Here is a 24,369-nt window from a genome sequence, read left to right on the forward strand (position 1 = left end):
GACAAGGGAGGTCATCTTGGTTTCCTAATTAACTAATTAATATACCTGTCAGGTAAACTGCATCTCTACCTTAATAAGGCTTGTTTTCCTGATAAATGTTCGTACACATGATTAAACACACAAGCGCTATTCATTATTTAATCAAATGAATGAATAAATGAATGAATGAATGAATGAATGAATATGATATTGAATGCTTCAAGTTATCCAAGTTTCATAACCATGGTCATATTATTTACATTTTATTGCAGCATTAGCCCCACCTTTACCAATCTACATTAGAGTGATTGACATACAATCTACTACAGCTACTGTGATATGGAAATTTGAATTCACTGACGGAATTAGTGGATATGTCATCCAATATAAAACTACGTCAGAAACATTCCAGAATTCAAAATTCATACCCATTACCAGGAATTCACTTATGCTGCTGGACTTGAAGCCTGATTCTCAATATGTCCTTCGGATGAAAGTGATTGGAATAGAAGGAGCTAATGTATTTACACCATTGGTTATATTCAAAACAGGAGGTATGTATTAAGTTGGATAAAATTGAATACACACTGAGTCATGTGACCTTTGTTGTCACGGTTTGATTAATGTAATTATACACAATATAAGTATTGTCAACACATGTGAATTTTGACGATACAATATATTGAAGCATTTTTTTTCATTTTAACAGATGTTCTGTTCGCACCTGCATCTATCGGGGAACAAGATTGGTGGATGTGGCTCCTCATTGCAATTATCATATTAATATTCCTAATTTGCATCATTTGCACAGTATGTGTGCTTTGCTGTAGGCGAAAGAAGCAAGACTATGAAACACGTGACAAGGAATTACTAACATCACATGACGCTAAAATGGTAATTAGTATTAGGTATTAGTATAAGATTAAATGATTGATATGACATTTTTAAACACCCATAATATTAAAATCAATTTTTTGCCTAGAATAGCACATTAAATAGAAGTTATATTCTACAGGCAGATATCACTTATGCCGTGGCCCCAGGACCTGTGCTGGATTATGATGAGGCTGACTATGATTTAGACCGGTACGCACTCCTCCAAGATATTCAAAAAACTAGACCTAAATTCTGGGAAATTCCAAGAGGCAATATAAGACTTATTAGGATTCTGGCGGAAGGTAAATTTGGGGAAGAGTTGTGGGAAGGACAATTGGAATCATATGGTGAGGTAGCAGATGTTGGTGTAAAGAGACTCAAAGGTATGTGCTGGTGTATAACTGATTTGTATATTTGACACATACTAGACATGAACCATTTAACATTGTTGTGACAATACATTTGTACATCAATGCTCATCTGTAAAATGTATTATTATTTACAAAACTTCAAGCAGAAATATTTCATCTTTTACACAAATGTGACTATTATATATTACTGTTTCTGATAATAATATTTTGATGTGGCAGGGGGCAGTCGCCTGTATCGCCCCTCCAAAATCAAGCTGAAACCCTTTGTGTCAGCAAATTTTTCCCCTCAAAATGAAGAAAATAGCGGTCTAGATTTCATAATTTTCAAGGGGGAGCATGCCCCCTAGTAAGGTCACGCCTTCTGCGCAAGGTTGGTGAGAAGATCGTCGCATTTGATAATCTGATTATTTGTACCACAGATGATAACGATGTCAGCAATAAACAAATTCTTAACCAAGAATTGGATGTACTAAGCAGAGTCAGCAAACACATGAACATAGTGAACCTTGTTGGTGCATGCACGATAAATGGTAAATATAAAGTGTTAATTACTGTATGTACAACTATTTGTGTAATACTTTTATAATTTGCAGTAGCAGATGAGACAATCATCTGACAAACTCACAAACATAGCTGCAAGCAGCAATGATGGCAGACTTGCAGCCAATAGGCTGTAAGTGAATGTATGGTCTATGTATACATGTCCACCTTTCCTGCATGGCAATAAATGTTGACAAATCCATCATACATACATCAGTAACAGTTTGCTTATTCTCACATGTATGCATACCAATGAGATCACATATTTCTATCATGTATAGAAAAAGATGGTTTGCTCTTGCACTGCAAGCCTTATATAATTATATTGAACACTATTCCCTTTTAGGCCCACTTTTGATAGTAAACGATGATCCAGAGAATGTTCGACTACATCATTGGTTGAGAACATTTGATCGTTTACATGATCCTGTGCGCCAAAACACTCCAGGATTTAATGTCAGCCTACAAGTATTGCCACAGTTGCTAGACTTTGCTATTGATATATCCAAGGGTTTAGGATTCTTGGCATCTCTAAAGGTATGAGTAGTAATTTATCACTTTTTGTTATTCATATATCCATGGCAATCTGTAATGGTGTGAATAATCACTTCATATACATGTTAATATGATTACATATTCCATTAACCACAATTGTTCAATATTTCAGTGTGTAAACCACCATCTTAGTACACGACACATCATAATAAGCGATAACCTTGTTGCCAGGGTAACGGATTATGCAATACCACTTCCACAAGAGGGTAGATACGCGTCACTGCCACGAGAATCACAGGTTAGTGTGAATATTTTGCCCATATAATCAGATGTACAGGCATGCAAGGCTGCAATTGTTGTTTTACTGTTAATTTGTTTTCATCCCACATTTGGACATATCACATATTTGTGAATATTTAATTATTTTCAGACACCTGACGATATGAGGTGGATGTCATATGAATCGCTATTCTATAATTTGTATTCTGGCAAAAGTAATGTGTAAGTAATATTAGCAATGTTTGTCAATTTTATAAAACAAAAACTTGATATATACAAATGTTCATATACACAGATCAAATGAATACACTCTATACATATACAGCACTACAGATCAAATGAATACACTCTATACATATACATTTCATAAAAGATCAAATGAATACACTCTATACATATACAGTTCATACTACAGATCAAATGAATACACTCTATACATATACATTTCATACTACAGATCAAATGAATACACTCTATACATATACATTTCATACTACAGATCAAATGAATACACTCTATACATTTCATACTACAGATCAAATGAATGCACTCTATACATATACAGTTCATACCACAGATCAAATGAATACACTCTATACATATACAGTTCATACCACAGATCAAATGAATACACTCTATACATATACATTTCATACTACAGATCAAATGAATACACTCTATACATATACATTTCATACTACAGATCAAATGAATGCACTCTATACATATACAGTTCATACTACAGATCAAATGAATACACTCTATACATATACAGTTCATACTACAGATCAAATGAATGCACTCTATACATATACAGTTCATACTACAGATCAAATGAATACACTCTATACATATACATTTCATACCACAGATCAAATGAATACACTCTATACATATACAGTTCATACTACAGATCAAATGAATACACTCTATACATATACAGTTCATACCACAGATCAAATGAATACACTCTATACATATACAGTTCATACTACAGATCAAATGAATACACTCTATACATATACAGTTCATACCACAGATCAAATGAATACACTCTATACATATACAGTTCATACCACAGATCAAATGAATACACTCTATACATATACAGTTCATACCACAGATCAAATGAATACACTCTATACATATACATTTCATACCACAGATTAAATGAATACACTCTATACATATACAGTTCATACCACAGATCAAATGAATGCACTCTATACATATACAGTTCATACCACAGATCAAATGAATACACTCTATACATATACAGTTCATACTACAGATCAAATGAATACACTCTATACATATACATTTCATACTACAGACCAAATGAATACACTCTATACATATACAGTTCATACCACAGATCAAATGAATACACTCTATACATATACAGTTCATACTACAGATCAAATGAATACACTCTATACATATACAGCACTACAGATCAAATGAATACACTCTATACATATACATTTCATACCACAGATCAAATGAATACACTCTATACATATACAGTTCATACTACAGATCAAATGAATACACTCTATACATATACAGTTCATACTACAGATCAAATGAATACACTCTATACATATACATTTCATACTACAGATCAAATGAATACACTCTATACATATACAGTTCATACCACAGATCAAATGAATACACTCTATACATATACAGTTCATACTACAGATCAAATGAATACACTCTATACATATACAGTTCATACCACAGATCAAATGAATACACTCTATACATATACAGTTCATACCACAGATCAAATGAATACACTCTATACATATACAGTTCATACCACAGATCAAATGAATACACTCTATACATTATACATTTCATACTACAGATCAAATGAATACACTCTATACATATACATTTCATACTACAGATCAAATGAATACACTCTATACATATACAGTTCATACCACAGATCAAATGAATACACTCTATACATATACAGTTCATACCACAGATCAAATGAATACACTCTATACATATACAGTTCATACCACAGATCAAATGAATACACTCTATACATATACATTTCATACCACAGATCAAATGAATGCACTCTATACATATACAGCACTACAGATCAAATGAATACACTCTATACATATACATTTCATACCACAGATCAAATGAATACACTCTATACATATACATTTCATACCACAGATCAAATGAATGCACTCTATACATATACAGCACTACAGATCAAATGAATACACTCTATACATATACAGCACTACAGATCAAATGAATACACTCTATACATATACAGTTCATACTACAGATCAAATGAATACACTCTATACATTATACATTTCATACTACAGATCAAATGAATACACTCTATACATATACATTTCATACCACAGATCAAATGAATACACTCTATACATATACATTTCATACCACAGATCAAATGAATGCACTCTATACATATACAGTTCATACTACAGATCAAATGAATACACTCTATACATATACATTTCATACTACAGATCAAATGAATACACTCTATACATATACAGTTCATACCACAGATCAAATGAATACACTCTATACATATACAGTTCATACCACAGATCAAATGAATACACTCTATACATATACATTTCATACTACAGATCAAATGAATACACTCTATACATATACAGTTCATACCACAGATCAAATGAATACACTCTATACATATACAGTTCATACCACAGATCAAATGAATACACTCTATACATATACATTTCATACCACAGATCAAATGAATACACTCTATACATATACATTTCATACCACAGATCAAATGAATACACTCTATACATATACAGTTCATACCACAGATCAAATGAATACACTCTATACATATACAGTTCATACCACAGATCAAATGAATACACTCTATACATATACAGTTCATACCACAGATCAAATGAATACACTCTATACATATACAGTTCATACCACAGATCAAATGAATACACTCTATACATATACACTTCATACCACAGATCAAATGAATACACTCTATACATATACAGTTCATACCACAGATCAAATGAATACACTCTATACATATACAGTTCATACTACAGATCAAATGAATGCACTATATACATATACAGTTCATACCACAGATCAAATGAATACACTCTATACATATACATTTCATACTACAGATCAAATGAATACACTCTATACATATACATTTCATACCACAGATCAAATGAATACACTCTATACATATACAGTTCATACCACAGATCAAATGAATACACTCTATACATATACAGTTCATACCACAGATCAAATGAATACACTCTATACATATACACTTCATACCACAGATCAAATGAATACACTCTATACATATACAGTTCATACCACAGATCAAATGAATACACTCTATACATATACAGTTCATACCACAGATCAAATGAATACACTCTATACATATACATTTCATACCACAGATCAAATGAATACACTCTATATACACACTATATATGAATACATTACTCTAACTGATTACAACAACCATGCAAAAAATTTCTTTAATTTGATAACACCTATGGAAAAAATGCATGTAAAATTCTGTATTAAAATCTCTTTTAAGAGTAAACAGCAAAGCTACCAATCTTGCTTGTCTACTAGAACTAGGAAGATATCCATTAGCTATTACTAGTATAAAACAAAAAATTAAATATTGGTGTAAAATAAAACAAACAAAGAACAACACACTTCTTTCAGAAGCCTATAGACTTGGCATTTATTTAGATAATTTAAACATCTATAATTGGACATCTGGTATAAAGAATCTGTTGACTCATTTAAACATGAGTCACATTTGGGAAGAAAACCATTACAAGGATGAAAAGCTGCCTAAATCAGTCTCTGAAAAGCTTGCAGCCAACTTTCAAACATACTGTTTAGATTCAATGTATGATGATAATAAGGGAACAAAACATCAGAATAAACTCGGCACATACAGACATCTAAAAACAAAATTCACTTTTGAAAAATATTTAGAAACTGTGCAAAATCCCTTCCACAGGTCATCCATGTCCAAACTAAGAATTAGTGCTCATGTGTTAGGAATAGAAACTGGAAGACATAAAAACATTGACAGTTCAAAAAGAAAATGTCAGTTTTGTCAATTAAATATTCAATATTCCAGCAGATCATCATCATAACATTAAGTAATTATATTAATGTCATTATATTTTACTTTAAATTTTTTATTACTTTTCATTTAAAAAAACAAAAATTTGGCCTGCAACCCCGTATCGTGGAGAATAGAATAATGATGAAAACAACAACTGTCAACAGTATTAGGCAGACTAATCTTAATGTAGGTAGTTGGAACATTCACGGCCTTGGTGCTAAGTGTGTAGAATCTGATTTTACTTCTATTTTAAAGAAATTTGATATTTTGTGCTTACAAGAGACGTGGTTAGGTAGTCTAGGTAGTAATAGTAGTTCATTAGATGTATTAGATAGTTATAGTTATTTTAAAACAGACAGAAAATGCAAATCAGCTAGAAGTAAGAGGAACTCTGGGGGAGTGGCAATTTTGTTTAAATCAGGGTTGAGGGGAGGGCTGAGGGAAATAAAGTCTGAAATTAACGACTTCCTTTGGTGTAAATTGGACAAGGAATTTTTCTCATTAGAAAATGATATTTATTTGGGTTGTATATACATTCCACCCGAAAATTCGGTTTATCACTTAGATGTTGACTACTTTGGCATTTTAGAAAAAGAAATAACAGTTTTCTCCAATCAGGGCCAGGTAATTATAACAGGTGATTTCAATAGTCGCACTGGAAATCTAATTGATTACATTGCATTTGGAGATAACATTCATGTACCCACTCCAAATAATTACACTTTAGAAAATTTTGAAAAAAGGCACACCCAAGATAAAACTAACAATAAGTTTGGCAAACAATTAGTCGATCTTTGTACTATAAATAATCTTTTAATAGCCAATGGTAGGAAGATAGGTGATTTAAATGGAAACTTTACCTGTCATAATCCGGTCGGTTCAAGTACAGTTGATTACTGCATTAGCACAAAGGATTTACACAGACATATTGATTATCTTAAAATTCATGATATTAATTACTTGTCAGATCATTGCCCTATTGGTTTCTCAATAACTGTAAATTACAATCACACCAAGAACACAAAGCTTGTGGATAAATTGAAACCGCACTGTAAAAAATTCATTTGGGACGTTGAGGCAAAGCAAAAGTACAAAGTCATGTTACAAAATTCAAATTTTGAAACAATGTTCAAAAACTACCTTGCCAATGATTTCAAAGACAGTGATGTCAATGAACCAACAGATCAATTCAACAAAATATTAATTAATGCAGCGGATAATTGCCTTAAAAAAGTAACCAATAAAAGAACAATAAATAATAAAAACTATAAACATCCAAAACAACAACAATGGTTTGATAAGTCGTGTTCTACAGTAAAAAGGGAATTAATTAGTACCTCTAAGTTGCTAACAAAACAACCAACCAACCCGTATATCAAACATCAATATTATACTCTTAAAAAGCATTATACAAAACTTATAAAATATAAAAAAAGAGAATATAAAAACATGTTGGTGTCCAAACTTGAACATATGGACAGTGCCAACCAAAATGAGTACTGGTCTGTGCTGAAAAGCCTACTTAATCAAAAGACCAAAAATCAAGACACAACAATATCCGGAAAAAATTGGATTGATCATTTTTCAAAACTCTATAATAAAACAAACATTAAAAATCATGAGTTACAAAATAATCTTATAGAAAAAGAAATGCGACAAATTCCCAACCAATATCTAAACTCAAATATCACATACAAAGAAATTCTTAGCGCTGTTAGCAAACTAAAAAACAATAAATCAGCTGCTGATGACAGCATTGCCAATGAAATGTTGAAAACCAAAAATAAGTTAATGATAAGATGTTTACAGAAACTTTTCAACTGTATTCTAGATAGTGGAATATTTCCTGCAACCTGGAAATCTACGATTCTTGTTCCACTACACAAATCAGGCGACAAATTAAATCTTGGTAATTATAGAGCTATTGCATTAACAAGTTGTCTCTCAAAACTATTTACTGGCATAATGAATCAAAGATTGACCACATACTTGGAAGAAAATAAATTATTTACCGACATGCAGTTTGGCTTTAGGAAAGACAGGAGAACGACAGACGCAATTTTCCTGTTAAAAACAGCAGTTGAAAAAACAATTTATAATAAAAATAAAAGCAGCAGTTCTGGAAAACGGTTATACACATGTTTTGTTGACTTTAGAAAGGCTTTCGACAGCATCTGGAGGGATGCACTCTTTCTCAAGTTACAAAACAGTGGTATCACGGGGAACTTTTATGAAATAATAAAATCTATGTATAAGGATATTAAATATAAAATTAAATTGTCAGAGGGTATAACTGATGGATTTCAGTCTACCTGTGGAGTTAAGCAAGGCTGCAATTTATCACCAACTTTATTTAACATTTTTCTGAATGATCTGCCAGAATTATTTATGGATCAAATTGATAAACCAGTTCTATTGGGCGAGAAACCTATAAATTGAATCCAATATGCAGATGACCTTGCACTTATTTCAGAAACGGAAGACGGCCTACAAAGCTGTTTGAACAAATTAAATGACTATTGTATAAATTGGAATTTAGAAGTAAACGTAAAGAAAACTAAAGTCATGGTATTTAATTGCAGCAACAGACTGATTAAAAACATGAATTTTAAAATCAACAACCAAGACATAACAGCTGTTAGCGAGTTTTGCTATTTAGGGGCAATATTTACTCCAAATGGGAAATTTAAAACAAACTTATCTATGTTAAAAAATAAATCAATGAAGGCTCTTTTCAGCATCAGACAAACAGTCTTAAACTACAAAATAATCTCACCAGCACTTAGTTTGAAAATTTTCGACCAATTAATTTCACCTATACTCATGTATGGTGCAGAAATCTGGGCCAATGAAATCACAACTGACAGTAACAGTTTAGAGCAAGTTTGCAGTCATTTTTACAGGTTTATCCTAGGAGTGAGTAAAATGACGCCAATTAGTGGTTTGAAAGCAGAACTTGGTAGGTTACCAGTAAAATTAAAAATTAATTTGGCTCAAATTAAATACTGCCATAGACTATATAGTCTGCCAGATAATCACATTTTAAAATTAGCCCTGGATGAAATGATAAAAATTAATTCAAACTGGGTAAGGACTATTAATGCTACACTGGGACATGATCTAATTAAAATAAAAAATGATCACAATATGGAAAATTGGAATCAAATACTAAAAAAAGTAAAACTCAGACTATCTGAGATTTATATTCAAAGATGGAGAGAAGAACTAAATTTCAGTGAAACCAATGAAAATAGGGGAACAAAACTGAGAACATACAAACTATTCAAAGTAAGCTATAATATGGAAAATTATTTGCAAAACATTTCAAATTTCAGCCTCAGGAAAATGCTTTCAAAATTCCGTCTGAGTGACCACAACTTACAAATAGAATTAGGTAGAAGAACAAAGCCCAAAATAGAATTAGAAAATAGACACTGTAATAAATGTAACACTAAAGCATTAGGAGATGAAAAACATTTCCTGCTATTTTGTACTGGCTATATAGAACAAAGAAAAAAACTGTTTGATGAGTGTTCAATAAATATTTACACAATGGATGTGAATTCCATATTTAAAAAGATTATGGAGAATAATATAGCTTTAGCAAAATACTTAAAGAGCACAATTTTTTAAAACCACAGAAAGTAATTAATTTATTTTTTCTTATATTTTACTAACATTTTATTTTTATCTCTTATGTATTGTATATTTTTATGTTCCTTACCATACAAAAACCCTCTGAAGGTTTTTAGTAGTGTAATAAAGTTATTAATAAAGTTATTATTAAACGAAATAGAAAATGAAGAGCACTTCCTTCTTAAATGCGGTCTCTATAAAAAAGAAAGAAATGAGCTTCTCAAAAATTTGATGCTACCTCCAAAACTTCCCGACAAAGAAAAAATAGTTGCAATACTAAACAATGGTAGTAAAAAATTAGCTCCTCAAATTGCTAAGTACATAGATGATTGTTTTAAAATCAGGGAGAACAACCTGAAAAAAGTACTACCAGCTGCCTCAAAATGAATAAAAAACATTTACTTTCATTTATTATATTTTATTAATACCTTTGTTTTATACTCTTTTAATCTCATTTAATTTTTTTTTTTCATTGCTATACCTTTATTGTATTCTTCAATCAAAGTCCCATAGAGGATACGATAACAATAAAGATGATTATTATTATTATTATTACATATACAGTTCATACCACAGATCAAAGAACTATCAAGAGCGAATCAGAATTATGTCAAATATGAAATAAAACTGAAAGCAGTGTCTTTTTCAAACACCACACACATATTTATTCCATAATCCTGGTGTCAGCTGCGACTTGGTCTAACACTTACATCAGTGTACATAACATTGTTTATTGCCTTGTAACATTCTTTTCCTATTCATAGGTGGACGTTTGGTGTAATCCTTTGGGAAATTATAACTCTTGGTAAGTGGAAAACAGATAAGACAACTTAGCATTATAAATTGCATTATACTACTTATAACTATTATATTTACAAATTATTAACTAAATTATCTGTATAGGTCGGCTACCATACGAAGATACAAAACTTGCAGAATTACGTGTTGCGGTAAGGGCAGGGCACAGACTGGATAAACCTGCAGTATGTCCCGACGAACTGTAAGTATATTAACACTTTCATCACATTTATTATTACTACCTTATACTAAAGACTTAAAATACACCATGAATATTCAATTTTGAGATATAATTTTTGGTATGTGTTAATTCTTGGATATTTTATCTCCATCGTCCTGTACTTCGTTTAGTTATTCGAACTTCCCAGTTTGCGTAAAAAGGATGAGTTTTGCGATTTTGACATCGAAAATGCCTTTGCTTCATTATTTGCTGAGGGACGGCTGGTTAGGTATGTGCTCTGTAACTTGCAGCAAATGAACCTAAAAACGTTAGGTAACCAAACAAAAATGACGTTGTACTAAAGTCCAAAAAGTATGTTCAAGGTCTGAATTGTTTTGTAGCATAAAAACGATTTACTCCCTCGCTTATTGTGACACCCTCAAATCAACTGATTTCCATTCCCCTCAAGAGTCAAAATGGTATGTGCCTCCATTTTACGCCAGGACTCGAAAAAGTCTTTTTTGCTTGACGTGTTCATTTGCCTTCAATTACGTTTCAGTGGCTGTCACAGTCATATATATTCTGAGTCTTGCCGACATTATTTTGGTTCAAATTGATGTAGATATCGCAGAGAAAACTCAATTTTCAACTAAAGCTAATTTGCATAACAATGTTTTTGCCCTTGGTAGCCATATTGGACACTGCATATTTTATTTATTTATTTATTTATTAACACACAACATCCCCCGGAGGGGATGAAAAGGGTTACAAATCAAATATTAGTAAAAGAAAAATAACTACATAAAAAGTAAGGGAACAAAAAAGCATTTAAAAAAAGAAAGATAAATTTGTAATAATAATAATAATAATAATAATAATAAACTTTATTGATATCGTATCCTTTATAGGATCTTGAGTTAAATTACAATAAAGTGTGGATGAAAAAAAAACAAGAAAGACAATAAGATAAAATATCATAAAAATGATAACAGAAAAAAAAAAAAAAAAAAAACTCTTGCAGATATGCCTTGATATTAATATTGTTATTTATTTGGATGAAAATGAAGGCTTTTTCATGTTATTTTCTCTAATTTTGAAACATTCGTAAATGTATTTAGCTAGTTTTATAATTGTTTTATTTTCATTGTTGTTCATCATAGCTATCATTTTTTCTTCATCTGTCGTGTTTGGGAGTGACATTTTTGACTTAGTGTTTAGTTGGTTTCTTTCATTTTCATATAATTTGCAGTTAAGCAGAAAATGTTTTTCATCTTCAATTTCGTCTAGGTCACACACAGGGCATTTCCTTTTGCATGCATCTATTTTATTGTAGCGACCCATTTCTATTTGTAGAACATGAGCACTAATTCTTAGTTTTGTTAGTGCTGATCTATGTTTAGAGTCTTTTATTACTGAAAGATACTCCTCATATGAGCAGTCATTTTTTAACATTCTGTATGTGCGCAATTTGTTTTTTTGTTTTTTTTCTTTGTTGTCATCCTGCATTTTTTCTTGACTGTTAATTTTGAATATTTTTCGGAGATTGTCCATAACCTTTTTTGTTATAGAGGCAGCATTATGCAGATGTTGGTTCTCCCACACATTGTTTTCATTTACATATTTTAGTATGCTTTTCACACCAGTTACCCAGTTAGATGTATTGTTTTTGTCAAGCTCCATTCCAAGTTGATATGCTTCATGAACTAGAGTATTTTCATTTTTATTTTTAATTTTTTGCCAATAATTTATTAAGTGCTTTATGCTCGTTAGAAGTAGGGGATACCTACCAAGTTCTAATAGACATGCTAAATTACTAGCTTTACAGTTAACTTGTAACACATATTTACAGAATTTGGTGTGTAGCTTCTCCATAGGAAGCATATTATTATGAAGATCTTTGGATTGTAGTATGCAATCACGAGCCCATACTTCACTGCAATAGAGTAGGACTGGTTTGATTATGCTGTCAAATAGTTTCAGGTGTGTTTTTATTGGGATGTTATTTTCTGAGTATAATAGTTGTTTCATTTTGAATAGTGCTTTTGTTGCTTTGTGTTCAAGATCTTCCTGTGCTTTGCTGAGTTTACCTGAAGAATTTATTTTTAGTCCTAAATAGGTATATGATGTTACGTTTTCCAATTCTTGTCCATTTATTTTAAATTTGTTTTTTGATAGCATTTTCCTAGATTTGTTGAAAATTATTATTTTTGATTTTGATGCATTGACATCCAGCTTCCACTGTTTGCAATATATTCCTACAGAATCAATGACATTTTGGAGACCATGTTTTGATTCTGAAAGTAGTAATAGGTCATCTGCATACAGTAAACAAGATAGTTGGTTAGTTAAAAGAGTTGGTGGGTTATTTTGTGATGATTCAATGTGGTATTTGATGTCATTAACATATAGATTGAATAAAAGTGGGCTCAGGTTATCTCCCTGTCTAATCCCTCTGTTTACTGAGAAAGAGGGTGTAAGCCCTGTTTTTGTTTTGACACAACCAAAAGAGTTTTGATAGATTGATTCTATGATATTGTAGAATTTACCAGAGATGTTGTTTTTACGGAGTTTGTAAAGTAAGCCTTGGTGCCAGATTGAATCAAAAGCCTTTTTAAAGTCAATGAAACATGCAAAGATTCGCTTTTTACTTTTTAAATATTTACTCAGTAACTGTTTAAGTACAAAGATATGATCAGCTGTTCTGAATTTTGTATACGAGGAATGTGTTACTGGCTTAGTTTATGTAGGTGCTGCTGTCTTGTATTAAAACAGTTTTTTAAATATTGCGCTGAAGGAATTGACATTTTCTCGTTACTTAGATAAAATATGAATTTATTTTCATTACTAAATTTGTCAAAATTTGGTATACGTTTATTAGCTACAATGTAAAGTTTTGATCTTATTTCATTGTAATGAGGACAATTTGTGACAAAATGTTGTTCATCTTCAACATTGTCACACATATTGCAGACTCTGTCTTTAAAATCCAATCCTGTATGCCGGCCTGTTTCAATTTTCAGACAGTGGTTGCCAAGTCTAAATTTTGTTAAGGATTTGCGAAGTTCATTGTTTTTCATAATTGTTAAGTAGTTTTCTTGTTCAATTTTGGTTTTAAAAAGTTTGTAGGTTCTTTTATTTCAGGTTTATAGGTTTATTTTTAGAATTTGATTTTTTCCTATTGTCATTATTTATTTCATTTTTCCACTCAGTTGTAAACTCTTCTTTTAATTTCTCATCAATTGTTTTTAGTTTTGATAATGAGATAATATTTGTTTCATTTAAAAGATAAGAATGGTTTATATTTTTTAATATCAAATCAAGTCTTTTAAACCATTTACTTTTAATAATTTTATTGACATAGTATGCTTCTTGAAGTAGAGTATTTGTGGAATTTGCAATGCGATTGGCATATTTTATCATTTGTTTCTTAATAAAAGAGTCAAGAGGTAATTTTCCCAATTCACTATATATTACCATGATTGGTGTATTTTTTGAGATACCAAGAATGTACCGATAGTATGTAAGCTGGACATCCTCTACAATTGATTTTGTAGAACTTTCTTCTCCCCAAATGTCACTCCCATACACAATACCTGGTCTGATAAGTTTATCAAATAGTGACAGTAGTATGGACACGTCCAGATTACCAGATCCAATTTTGGTCTTTAATGAGAATAAAGCTTTTATTCCTTTTCTTTTCAGGTTTTTCATGGCATCTTTAAATTTACCAATTGGGCTCATAGTTAAGCCAAGATAATTGAAATCTTTAACTATATTGATTTCTTTTCCTTCATAAAAGAATATTTCCTTGTTAAGGAGTCTGTTACACTTATTGAATATCATTATTTTTGTTTTATCTGTGTTGACAGACAACTGCCATTTTGATGTGTAGGCTGATAATTTATCCAAACAGTTTTGTAATCCCTTTTTGGATTTTGAAAGAATCACAATATCATCTGCATAAAGAAGGCAATTAATGGGTGTGTTGTGTAGCAGTGTGGGGTCACAATGATCATTATCAAAAATATCAGGCAGGTCATTAATAAATAAATTAAACAGACTTGGGCTAAGGTTGCATCCTTGTTTTACTCGATATTTGAACAAAATAATTCTGTTAAACCATTTCTTGTTTTTACCTTATATTTCACATCACCATACATATCTTTTATAATTTTATACATATTACCATTTACACCATTTTTCAACAATTTATAAAAAAGACCTTCATGTCAAACACTATCAAAGGCTTTTTTGAGGTCTACAAAGCAGGCATAAATTTTATTTGATGTTTTCGATTTATTTTTATCATTTGCTTGATGGATGATCTCCTTGTCCTGATGGAGGTATTTATTAATAATAGTTTTCAAGATAAACAGATTGTCTGTTGTTCGACAGTCTTTCCTGAATCCAAATTGTTTATTAGAGAGGATATTATTTTTTTCTAGATATGAAACTAGTCTTGTGTTTAAAATACTATTAAATAATTTAAAATACTATTAAATAATTTACCTAAACAACTTGAAATTGCTATTCCCCTGTAATTAGAAGGCATAAATGATCTACCTGACTGTTTCAACTCTGAAAACTGTGACTCCCCGGTTCTTGATAATTTAAAAGTAAGTTGTCTCCTATATGCAGATGATATTGTCATTTTATCTAAATCTGCTAGGGGGCTACAAAACTGTTTAGACAACTTAAAAATATATACGTCAAAATGGCGCCTGGCTGTTAATACAGAGAAAACAAAGGTTATTGTATTCAATAAATCAAACAGAGCCCTGAGCAATAATATATTCTTCTTCGCTGAAAAAGAAATTGCCATAGTTAAGCAAATTAATTACCTGGGTATAACTATAAGTGCTAATGGCAAACATAAAGAGGGTATCAATAATTTAAAAAATAAAGGGATGAAAGCTCTCTTTGCTTTGAAATGCAAACTCGGTTATGACAACTCACTAAACATACCCCTCCAACTATCTTTATTTGACAAACTGATAAGACCCATTATTGTATATGGTAGTGATGTTTGGGGTGATGAAAGCACAACTAAGTCTGCAATTGAGGATGTCCATCTTTCATTTTGTCGGTTCATTCTTGGTCTCTCAAAATTCACACCAAAAATGGCTGTTTATGGTGAGCTTAGGAAGGTACCCCATTGACTGTTTTATCAAGAAACAACAACTTAAATATATTTCAACCGGGTAACAAACTCTGATAACACATTACTAAGAGAAGCCTACTTAGTAAATAAGAATGCAAAAAGTAAATGGTTTACTAGTGCAGAAACCCTCATGCAAGATATAGATGTTGTCACCATTGTAAACTCAAGTGAAAAAAATAATTAAGAAAAATTTAGACTTTATTCATAAAAAATAAAAAAATCATTTGAGAACCAATGGATCTTAGACATGCATAATGATAATAGAAAACAAACCTTGGTTAAAAACAAACTAAGAACATACAGACTTTTCAAACAAGATTTAAAAATTGAAAATTACCTAATTAATATGCAGAACCATAGTCTTAGAAGGTTAATTGCAAAATTCAGGACAAGCAACCATGATCTTAAAATTGAGAAAGGCAGACATAATAATGTGCCACTGGATAAAAGAACATGTGATATGTGCAGCCAAAATATAATTGAGGATGAGCAACATTCTGTAATGAAATGTCCAGCTTACAGTCACCATAGGGACAAATTATTCCTGACTGCACAAAATAAAATTCCAAATTTTGATAAAGAAAGTAGTCAGAATATATTCATTTTGATTATGGCAAACCATACTCTAGCACCAGCCTTAGCAGTCTTCCTAAAAAACAGCTATGGAACAAAACAGCAACAACTATCAGTGTATTAGGCCACATTTTGTGTTCATTCTATACACATGTATTCTGTATTCACCATTGGCTGCAAATTGTCTTTATTGTTTTTGATTTGTTTTATTTTTTTTAGAAAATTTTTTTTTTTTTTTTTTAGATTGTAGTTTGTTTTAATTTTGTAAGACCCTTTTTATCCTTTCCTAAGGATTTTATGCGTCTAATAAAAAAATAAATAAATACAGCTTGGGAAATTCACTCGCATTCGCGTTCGCCATGATGGTAGGATGTATTTGCACTAAAGTATACATTCAAGATCTGCACTTTCTCATAGCATAAATACGTTTTTTACCTTCGATTACTAAAATCAAAATATAATTGAGGTATCTATCGCCACTAACGTCAGTTTATAACTAAATGGACCCAGTATACGAAGTTCGTAAAAACTATTCAGTCTTTAGAAGTCACTTAGTTTATTACTAGAATGTATTCTGCTGTTAAATTTATTATTTCCAACCGTTTTGCGATAGTATTTTCTAGAATGAAGGCAGCATTTACAGTTCATTCAAAATTCAAAGCTGCGTTGGGATTACGTTGATACAGTATAACAATGTCGGCGTCGGTGATCTCTTACCAGTGCGCAACGTAGCCAAAATATAAAGCATGATCATTTGAACACTGCTATTACAAAACTGGTAGGAGGTAATACATTTGAGGCGAAAGTATTTAAAAATCAGTTTTTGGCTGTTGCAATGGCAGTGATGGGCCATGATTTTTTTAGTCCCCGTTCGGACGCAGTCCGAAAACGGGGACTTATGTTTTGCCCTGTGTGCGTCCGTGCGTCCGTGCGTCCGTGATCACCTGTATCTCGAACATGCATGGACCGATTAAGTTCAAACTTCACTCATACATCACACATTATATGGGACATATGCACATGCATTTTTTTCATGATCCGATTAACGATAGCCGAATAGCGGCCATTTTAAGGCCGAAAATGCATCAAAATCGCACATTTTCACCATTCCGGACCCGGATCTCAGTTATGCATGGACGGATTTTGTTCAAATTTGGTACATACATTAAACATAATAGGACCTTGATGCACGTCATTTTTTTTTTTGGATCGGGTTCGAAATGGCCGACTGGCGGCCATTTTGTTTTAAAGAATTCAGTTCTGGATCCGTATCTGAGACATGCTTGGATTGATCGAGTTCAAACTTCACACACACAAGGTACATCATGTCACAAATATGTATGTGCATTTGTTTCATGATCTCATTAACGATAGCCAAATAGCGGCCGCTTTAAGGCCGAAAATGCATTGAAATCGCACATTTTCACCATTCCGGACCCGGATCTCAGTTATGCATGGACAGATTTCATTCAAATTTGGTACATACATTAAACATAATAGGACCTTGATGCACGTCATTTTTTTTTTCGGATCAAGTTCGAAATAGCCGACTGGCGGCCATTTTGTTTTAAAGAATTCAGTTCTGGATCCGTATCCGAGACATGTCTGGATTGATCAAGTTCAAACTTCACACACACAAGGTACATCATGTCACAAATATGTATGTGCATTTGTTTCATGATCTCATTAACGATAGCCGAATAGCGGCCATTTTAAGGCCAAAAATGCATCAAAATCGCACATTTTCACCATTCCGGACCCGGATCTCAGTTATGCATGGACGGATTTTGTTCAAATTTGGTACATACATTAAACATAATAGGACCTTGAGGCACGTCATTTTTTTTTTGGATCAAGTTCGAAATGGCCGACTGGCGGACATTTTGTTTTAAAAAATTCAGTTCTGGATCCGTATCCGAGACATGTCTGGATTGATCAAGTTCAAACTTCACACACACAAGGTACATCATGTCACAAATATGTATGTGCATTTGTTTCATGATCTCATTAACGATAGCCAAATGGGGGCCGCTTTAAGGCCGAAAATGCATTGAAATCGCACATTTTCACCATTCCGGACCCGTATCTCAGTTATGCATGGATGGATTTTGTTCAAATTTGGTACATACATTAAACATAATAGGACCTTGATGCACGTCTTTTTTTTTTCGGATCAAGTTCGAAATGGCCGACTGGCGGCCATTTTGTTAAAGAATTCAGTTCTGGATCCGTATCCAAGACATATCTGGATTGATCAAGTTCAAACTTCACACACACATGGTACATCATGTCACAAATAGATATGTGCATTTGTTTCATGATCTGCTTAACAATAGCGGAATGATGGCTATTTTAAGGCCGAAAATGCATCAAAATCACATATTTTCACAATTCCAGAACCGGATCTCAGTCATGCATGGATGGATTTTGTTCAGATTTAGCACAATGTGTTGTACATATGCAGGTGCATTTCGGTCATGATCTGCTTTGAATGTATATGTCACTCAAATATGAACGGAACGGGGACGTGTCATTGACAATGACTTGTTCAAATTAGTGACGATACGACCTACCAATGAAGTATGAACAAAATCAGCCGAGCAAAAAAAATCACAGAGGAGTTAAAAGCCGTTGCTGGTGAAAAGTTCTCCAAACTTTGTGGTCAAATTTCTCGGCAATGAAAAAAGACATCAAAAATTCAAATAGTAACCTTTTGCCCACACTTAAGCTGAGTAGAATGAGCTATGTCTGAAGTGTTTTATCCTAAATTTGTAGGAGGAGATACATTTGACATGAAGCTATCCAAAAATCAGTTTTTGACTCCAGTGTGCGAAGCACAAAAGGGAGTCTTTGCAGTTACCCTGTCTGTATGTATGTATGTATGTATGTCACTTTTTTTGTTCCACCGTTATCTCAAGAACCACTAATCAAATGTTGGTGAAACTTGGTACATAGATGCTCTGGGATAATGCACAGAGCTGATTAGGTTTTGGTAAAAATCTATGAATATTAATTACCTAATTTGCATGATAATTAGCTGATTTTTAGCTGTTCCAAGACTGTTCCACTGATATCTGAAGAACCACTCATTGGATTTTGATGAAACTTGGCACATGGATGCTCTGAACTAGTGTGCAGATTTGATTAGTTTTGGGTAAAAATCTATGAATATTAATTACCTAATTTGCATGATAATTTGCTGATTTTTAGCTGTTCCAAGACTGTTCCACTGATATCTGAAGAACCACTCATTGGATTTTGATGAAACTTGGCACATGGAAGCTCTGAACTAGTGCGCAGATTTGATTAGTTTTGGGTAAAAATCTATGAATATTAATTACCTAATTTGAATGATAATTAACTGATTTCAAACTGTTCCATGACTGGTCCACTGATATTTGAAGAACCACTCCTTGGATTTTGATGAAACTTGGCACATGGATGTTCTGAACCAATATGCAGGTTTGATTAGTTTTGGGTAAAAATCTATGAATATTAATTACCTAATTTGCATGATAATTAACTGATTTTAAGCTGTTCTATGACTGTTCCACTGATTTTTGAAGAACCACTCATTGGATTTCAATGAAACTTGGCACATGGATGCTCTGAACTAATGCGCAGATTTGATTAGTTTTGGGTAAAAATCTGTTAATATTATTAATTACCTAATTTACATAATGATTAATCAATTTTCGGCTTTTCCACTGATATCTCAAGTACTAATCATAACATTTCAATAAAACTTGGTACATAGATGTCATATGACACTGCATAGACCTGATAGTTTTCAGGCTAATATTAGTACATATTAATTACCTAATTTGCATAATTAATTAATTTTCAGGTTTTGATATTTCGAGTAATAATGATCACGTTTCAATGAAACTTGGTACATAGTTACTTGAGGACTGTGCAGAGACCTAATTAGTTTTGGGTAAATATTTGTGCATATTAGTCACCTTATTAGCATAATTAGTTAATTTTCAGCTTTTCACCTGATATCTCAAGTACTAATCATCACATTTCAATGAGACTTGCGACATAGATATTCTAGGACTATGAAGAGGTCTGATTAATTTTGGGATAAATAATTGTGCCTATTAATTACCTAGTTTGCATAATTAGTTAATTTTTTGCTGTTCTATGGCTGTTGCACTGATGTCTAAAAACCACTCATTGGATTTCAACGAAACTATTCAAGAGTACCTGTCACATTTCAATGAACCTAGGACTATACACCATATTAGTTTTTGGTAAATATTTATGCTTCTTAATCACCTAATTAACATAATTAATTAAAGTGCCTGTGAAATTGGTGGTATTTTCACACCTAAAATTATCCATTGATACATAAATATTATTAATTTTTATGTTTCTAAGCATAACTAATTTTTTTAAGTGAAAAAATGTGTTTTAAACTCAGTCTACGGAAACTTTATTTTTGTGTATTTTAAAACGAGGCTCCTCATTAGCTTCTCATTTGCATACAGAAGTCGCTGGGCAGCTTGCATTGCAGATACGTGTAAATAAGGCACATTTCTTGTGCTGTTTTCTCGTCTTTGACTAAATTGCCACTTATGTACTTGTTCGTCGAGGAAGAATGGACCATAATGAACACATAGTATCAAGTTTGTTGCATGGGGTTGAGTCAGATGCGAAATATGTCCGGTCTGGTGTAGCTAGTCACCGTGGTCGTCACCGTCACCGGAGCACGTTTGTACACTGTCGCTGGACTCCGGCATTGGACAAAATCAAATTTGACGGCTGAATCGTCTTGTTATTTAGCAGGTTATGAGACACTACTGATTTATAAAATAGAGAAATAATTTTTAAAAAAAAAACGACAAAACACAGTTACTAAATAAATGACTGCCGCGTTGTAATGGGTGAACGCGTCGGGTCATGAGGGGGACAAGTCCGTGAATGGCGGCGTTTAATTGGATAACAAAAATAATTGAGAGCGACTCACATACAGACAAATTCAGAGTGGATTTAGCGTGATTTTCATGATTATGACATCATATTAAAAAAATACATTGACAGCTCAAGCCCGGATTCTTATTCCGTAAATTACCGGTATTACGCCGATCAAGCTGCAAGTAAAGGCAACACTTTTAGCCTGCGAAAATGAAAACAGCCTGAGGGCTGCGTAATTTCCTGTTTGTCCGACGCTTCGTTTTCGTGTCATTATCAAAATTACTGCTACCTTTTACATAACACGGGTGGTCTCTATAAAGCGATAATCAGGATCGCAAAAAAAATCAAATCATTTGAAACACGTACTCTACATCTCTCTCCCTTCTGAAATCCGTCTCAGTGATCATGGGCTGGTCCAGAATCTATTTTTTCGAAAACGTTTTGTATTGTCGGCGTTTCTCGTTAAAACCTAGTTGTTTTGTCATGGACAAGGTGAAGTGGACACTGCATATGACGCTGTTAGGAAGAAGTCCACCCCAACCTTTTCTCGTTATTTTCACGGCTTTCGTCCATCGATTTCGCACCTTCGGATCGATTGGAAACGTGTAAATACTTAAACTATGACTATACGCATTACTGCAACCGCCCACAACACAACGTTTAACCATCATAAAAGTTTGTTGTGAAAACAACTTCTAAAAATTCGCTCTCTCAAAAATAAAATAAAATAGACAAAAGAAACGCTGATTACAAAATGTATATCGTTTAAAAGTACAGTTGTACATTGAATGACACAGTGATATAAAAGTACGGCCCAGGGGTATGGCTTCCTCTCATATTTTTGCATTTGGTGGCGCACTTTCGGCGAGAGTCGGAAATCCGGAAACAGTCGACCGTTTCAGGATAGGTGGGCGTGGCTACAGCACGGGAAATATCTCAAATTTACTTGGATACGAGTAATCATTTTCAGCAAAAAAATCAATAATTGCCCATTTCAGTGGGGCACAGATCTAAAATGGGAAGCGTGTGGGCGGGCATTGCACAGGCACTTTAATACTGTATATCTCAAGTATTGATCATCACATTTGAATAAAACTTGGTACATAAATGGTCTAGGACAATAGACAGCCTGATTAATTTTGGGTTAAAATCTGTTCATATTAATTCTCTAATTAGCATAATAATTAATATTCTTTTGGTTCTAATCACATTTCAATGAAACTTGGTACATTGTGCAGACCTTATTAGTTTTACACTTAAATCTGTTCGTTACCTTATTTGCATAATTAATTTTCTGCGTTTCCATCAACATCTCAAGTTCAAGTAATTTTGAATTAATTTTTAATGTGTCTCCAATACTCTCAGCACACGGGAGTTCTTTCTAAGCTTTCTTTGATTTGGCTGTTGCTATGGCAACGGTGGACCAAAAGAAATTTTCAGAATTTTCCTAATAACTAGGGTGAAGGTGTGACCTACTTACCAAGTTTGGGCAAAATCGGCCAAGGCAAAAAAATCACAGAAGAATTAATACGTGAAAACACTGGGAATCACACACACAGACAAACACACACACACACAAACAAGCCGGTAGGCTGGTTGGCGATCCGCTCCGCTCAAAAACAAGCAACATGTTGTTGGCTGTTTCAGTGGTGTGACATAAACGTGAAGCTAACGTCGGTTTATAACTAATACGAAGTTCGCAAACACCATTCAGTCTTTAGAAGTCACTTAGTTTATTACTAAGCAAATGACACCGAATAAACGGCAAGGTAAAGACTATGTCTAATTATAGTAAACACGTACTGCGTGCGTGACTCGAACCGGCGCTCGCGTACGGCACCTAATCGCCTAGCTTCACGCCACTACACGTCTTCCCCTCGGCCACCGGGCATCCCCAATAAAGGATGCTTAATAACCGAGCTTATTACGTGCAGAGAACATGAAACCCGTCCACGCGATCCGCGCCACACAGCGTGGCCAGAATGCGGCAAAGGCCTTCATATCTGGCTGTAGTAGGATGGTGAAAGTAATGGTACAGCATTGTAACAGTGAATAAGTACTGAGAAATAATTTTAAACTCATAGTTGCTGTCGACATAGGAAGTAAAGTAAGCAAATAACACCGAATAAACAGTTTATTACTAGGACCACAGTCACTCTACTAGTAGAGTGACTGTGCTAGGACGTATTCTGCTGTTACATTTTTTATTTCCAACCGTTTTGCGATAGCATTTTCTAGAATGAAGCGTTTCCTGTAAATGCTGGAAAGCGAAATAACGAAATGGTAAATATTTACCTAAATTGCAGTGTGTTGACCTTCATAACAATATACTTCATAATGTAAAACACTAGTCATGGTGAGTTATTTAAATATACGACTCCTAATC

General features: G+C 32.9%; 1 protein-coding gene across 1 annotated transcript in view; it reads left to right on the top strand.

Annotated features, from left to right (window-relative positions):
• LOC100374104 (uncharacterized) overlaps positions 1–24,369 on the top strand; it is a 40,074-nt gene that overhangs the window by 9,301 nt on the left and 6,404 nt on the right. Inside the window, exons 18-26 of the mRNA XM_085503537.1 lie at positions 252–533; positions 689–873; positions 995–1,238; positions 1,646–1,756; positions 2,113–2,303; positions 2,434–2,559; positions 2,692–2,762; positions 11,136–11,176; positions 11,275–11,371. Of these exons, the coding sequence (XP_085359663.1) occupies positions 252–533; positions 689–873; positions 995–1,238; positions 1,646–1,756; positions 2,113–2,303; positions 2,434–2,559; positions 2,692–2,762; positions 11,136–11,176; positions 11,275–11,371 (1,348 nt within the window). The remainder of the gene's footprint in view (positions 1–251; positions 534–688; positions 874–994; positions 1,239–1,645; positions 1,757–2,112; positions 2,304–2,433; positions 2,560–2,691; positions 2,763–11,135; positions 11,177–11,274; positions 11,372–24,369) is intronic.

The sequence above is a fragment of the Saccoglossus kowalevskii genome, chromosome 9, assembly GCF_978046115.1.
Source record: "Saccoglossus kowalevskii chromosome 9, keSacKowa6.1, whole genome shotgun sequence".
In the NCBI taxonomy this organism is placed as follows: Eukaryota; Metazoa; Hemichordata; class Enteropneusta; family Harrimaniidae; genus Saccoglossus; species Saccoglossus kowalevskii.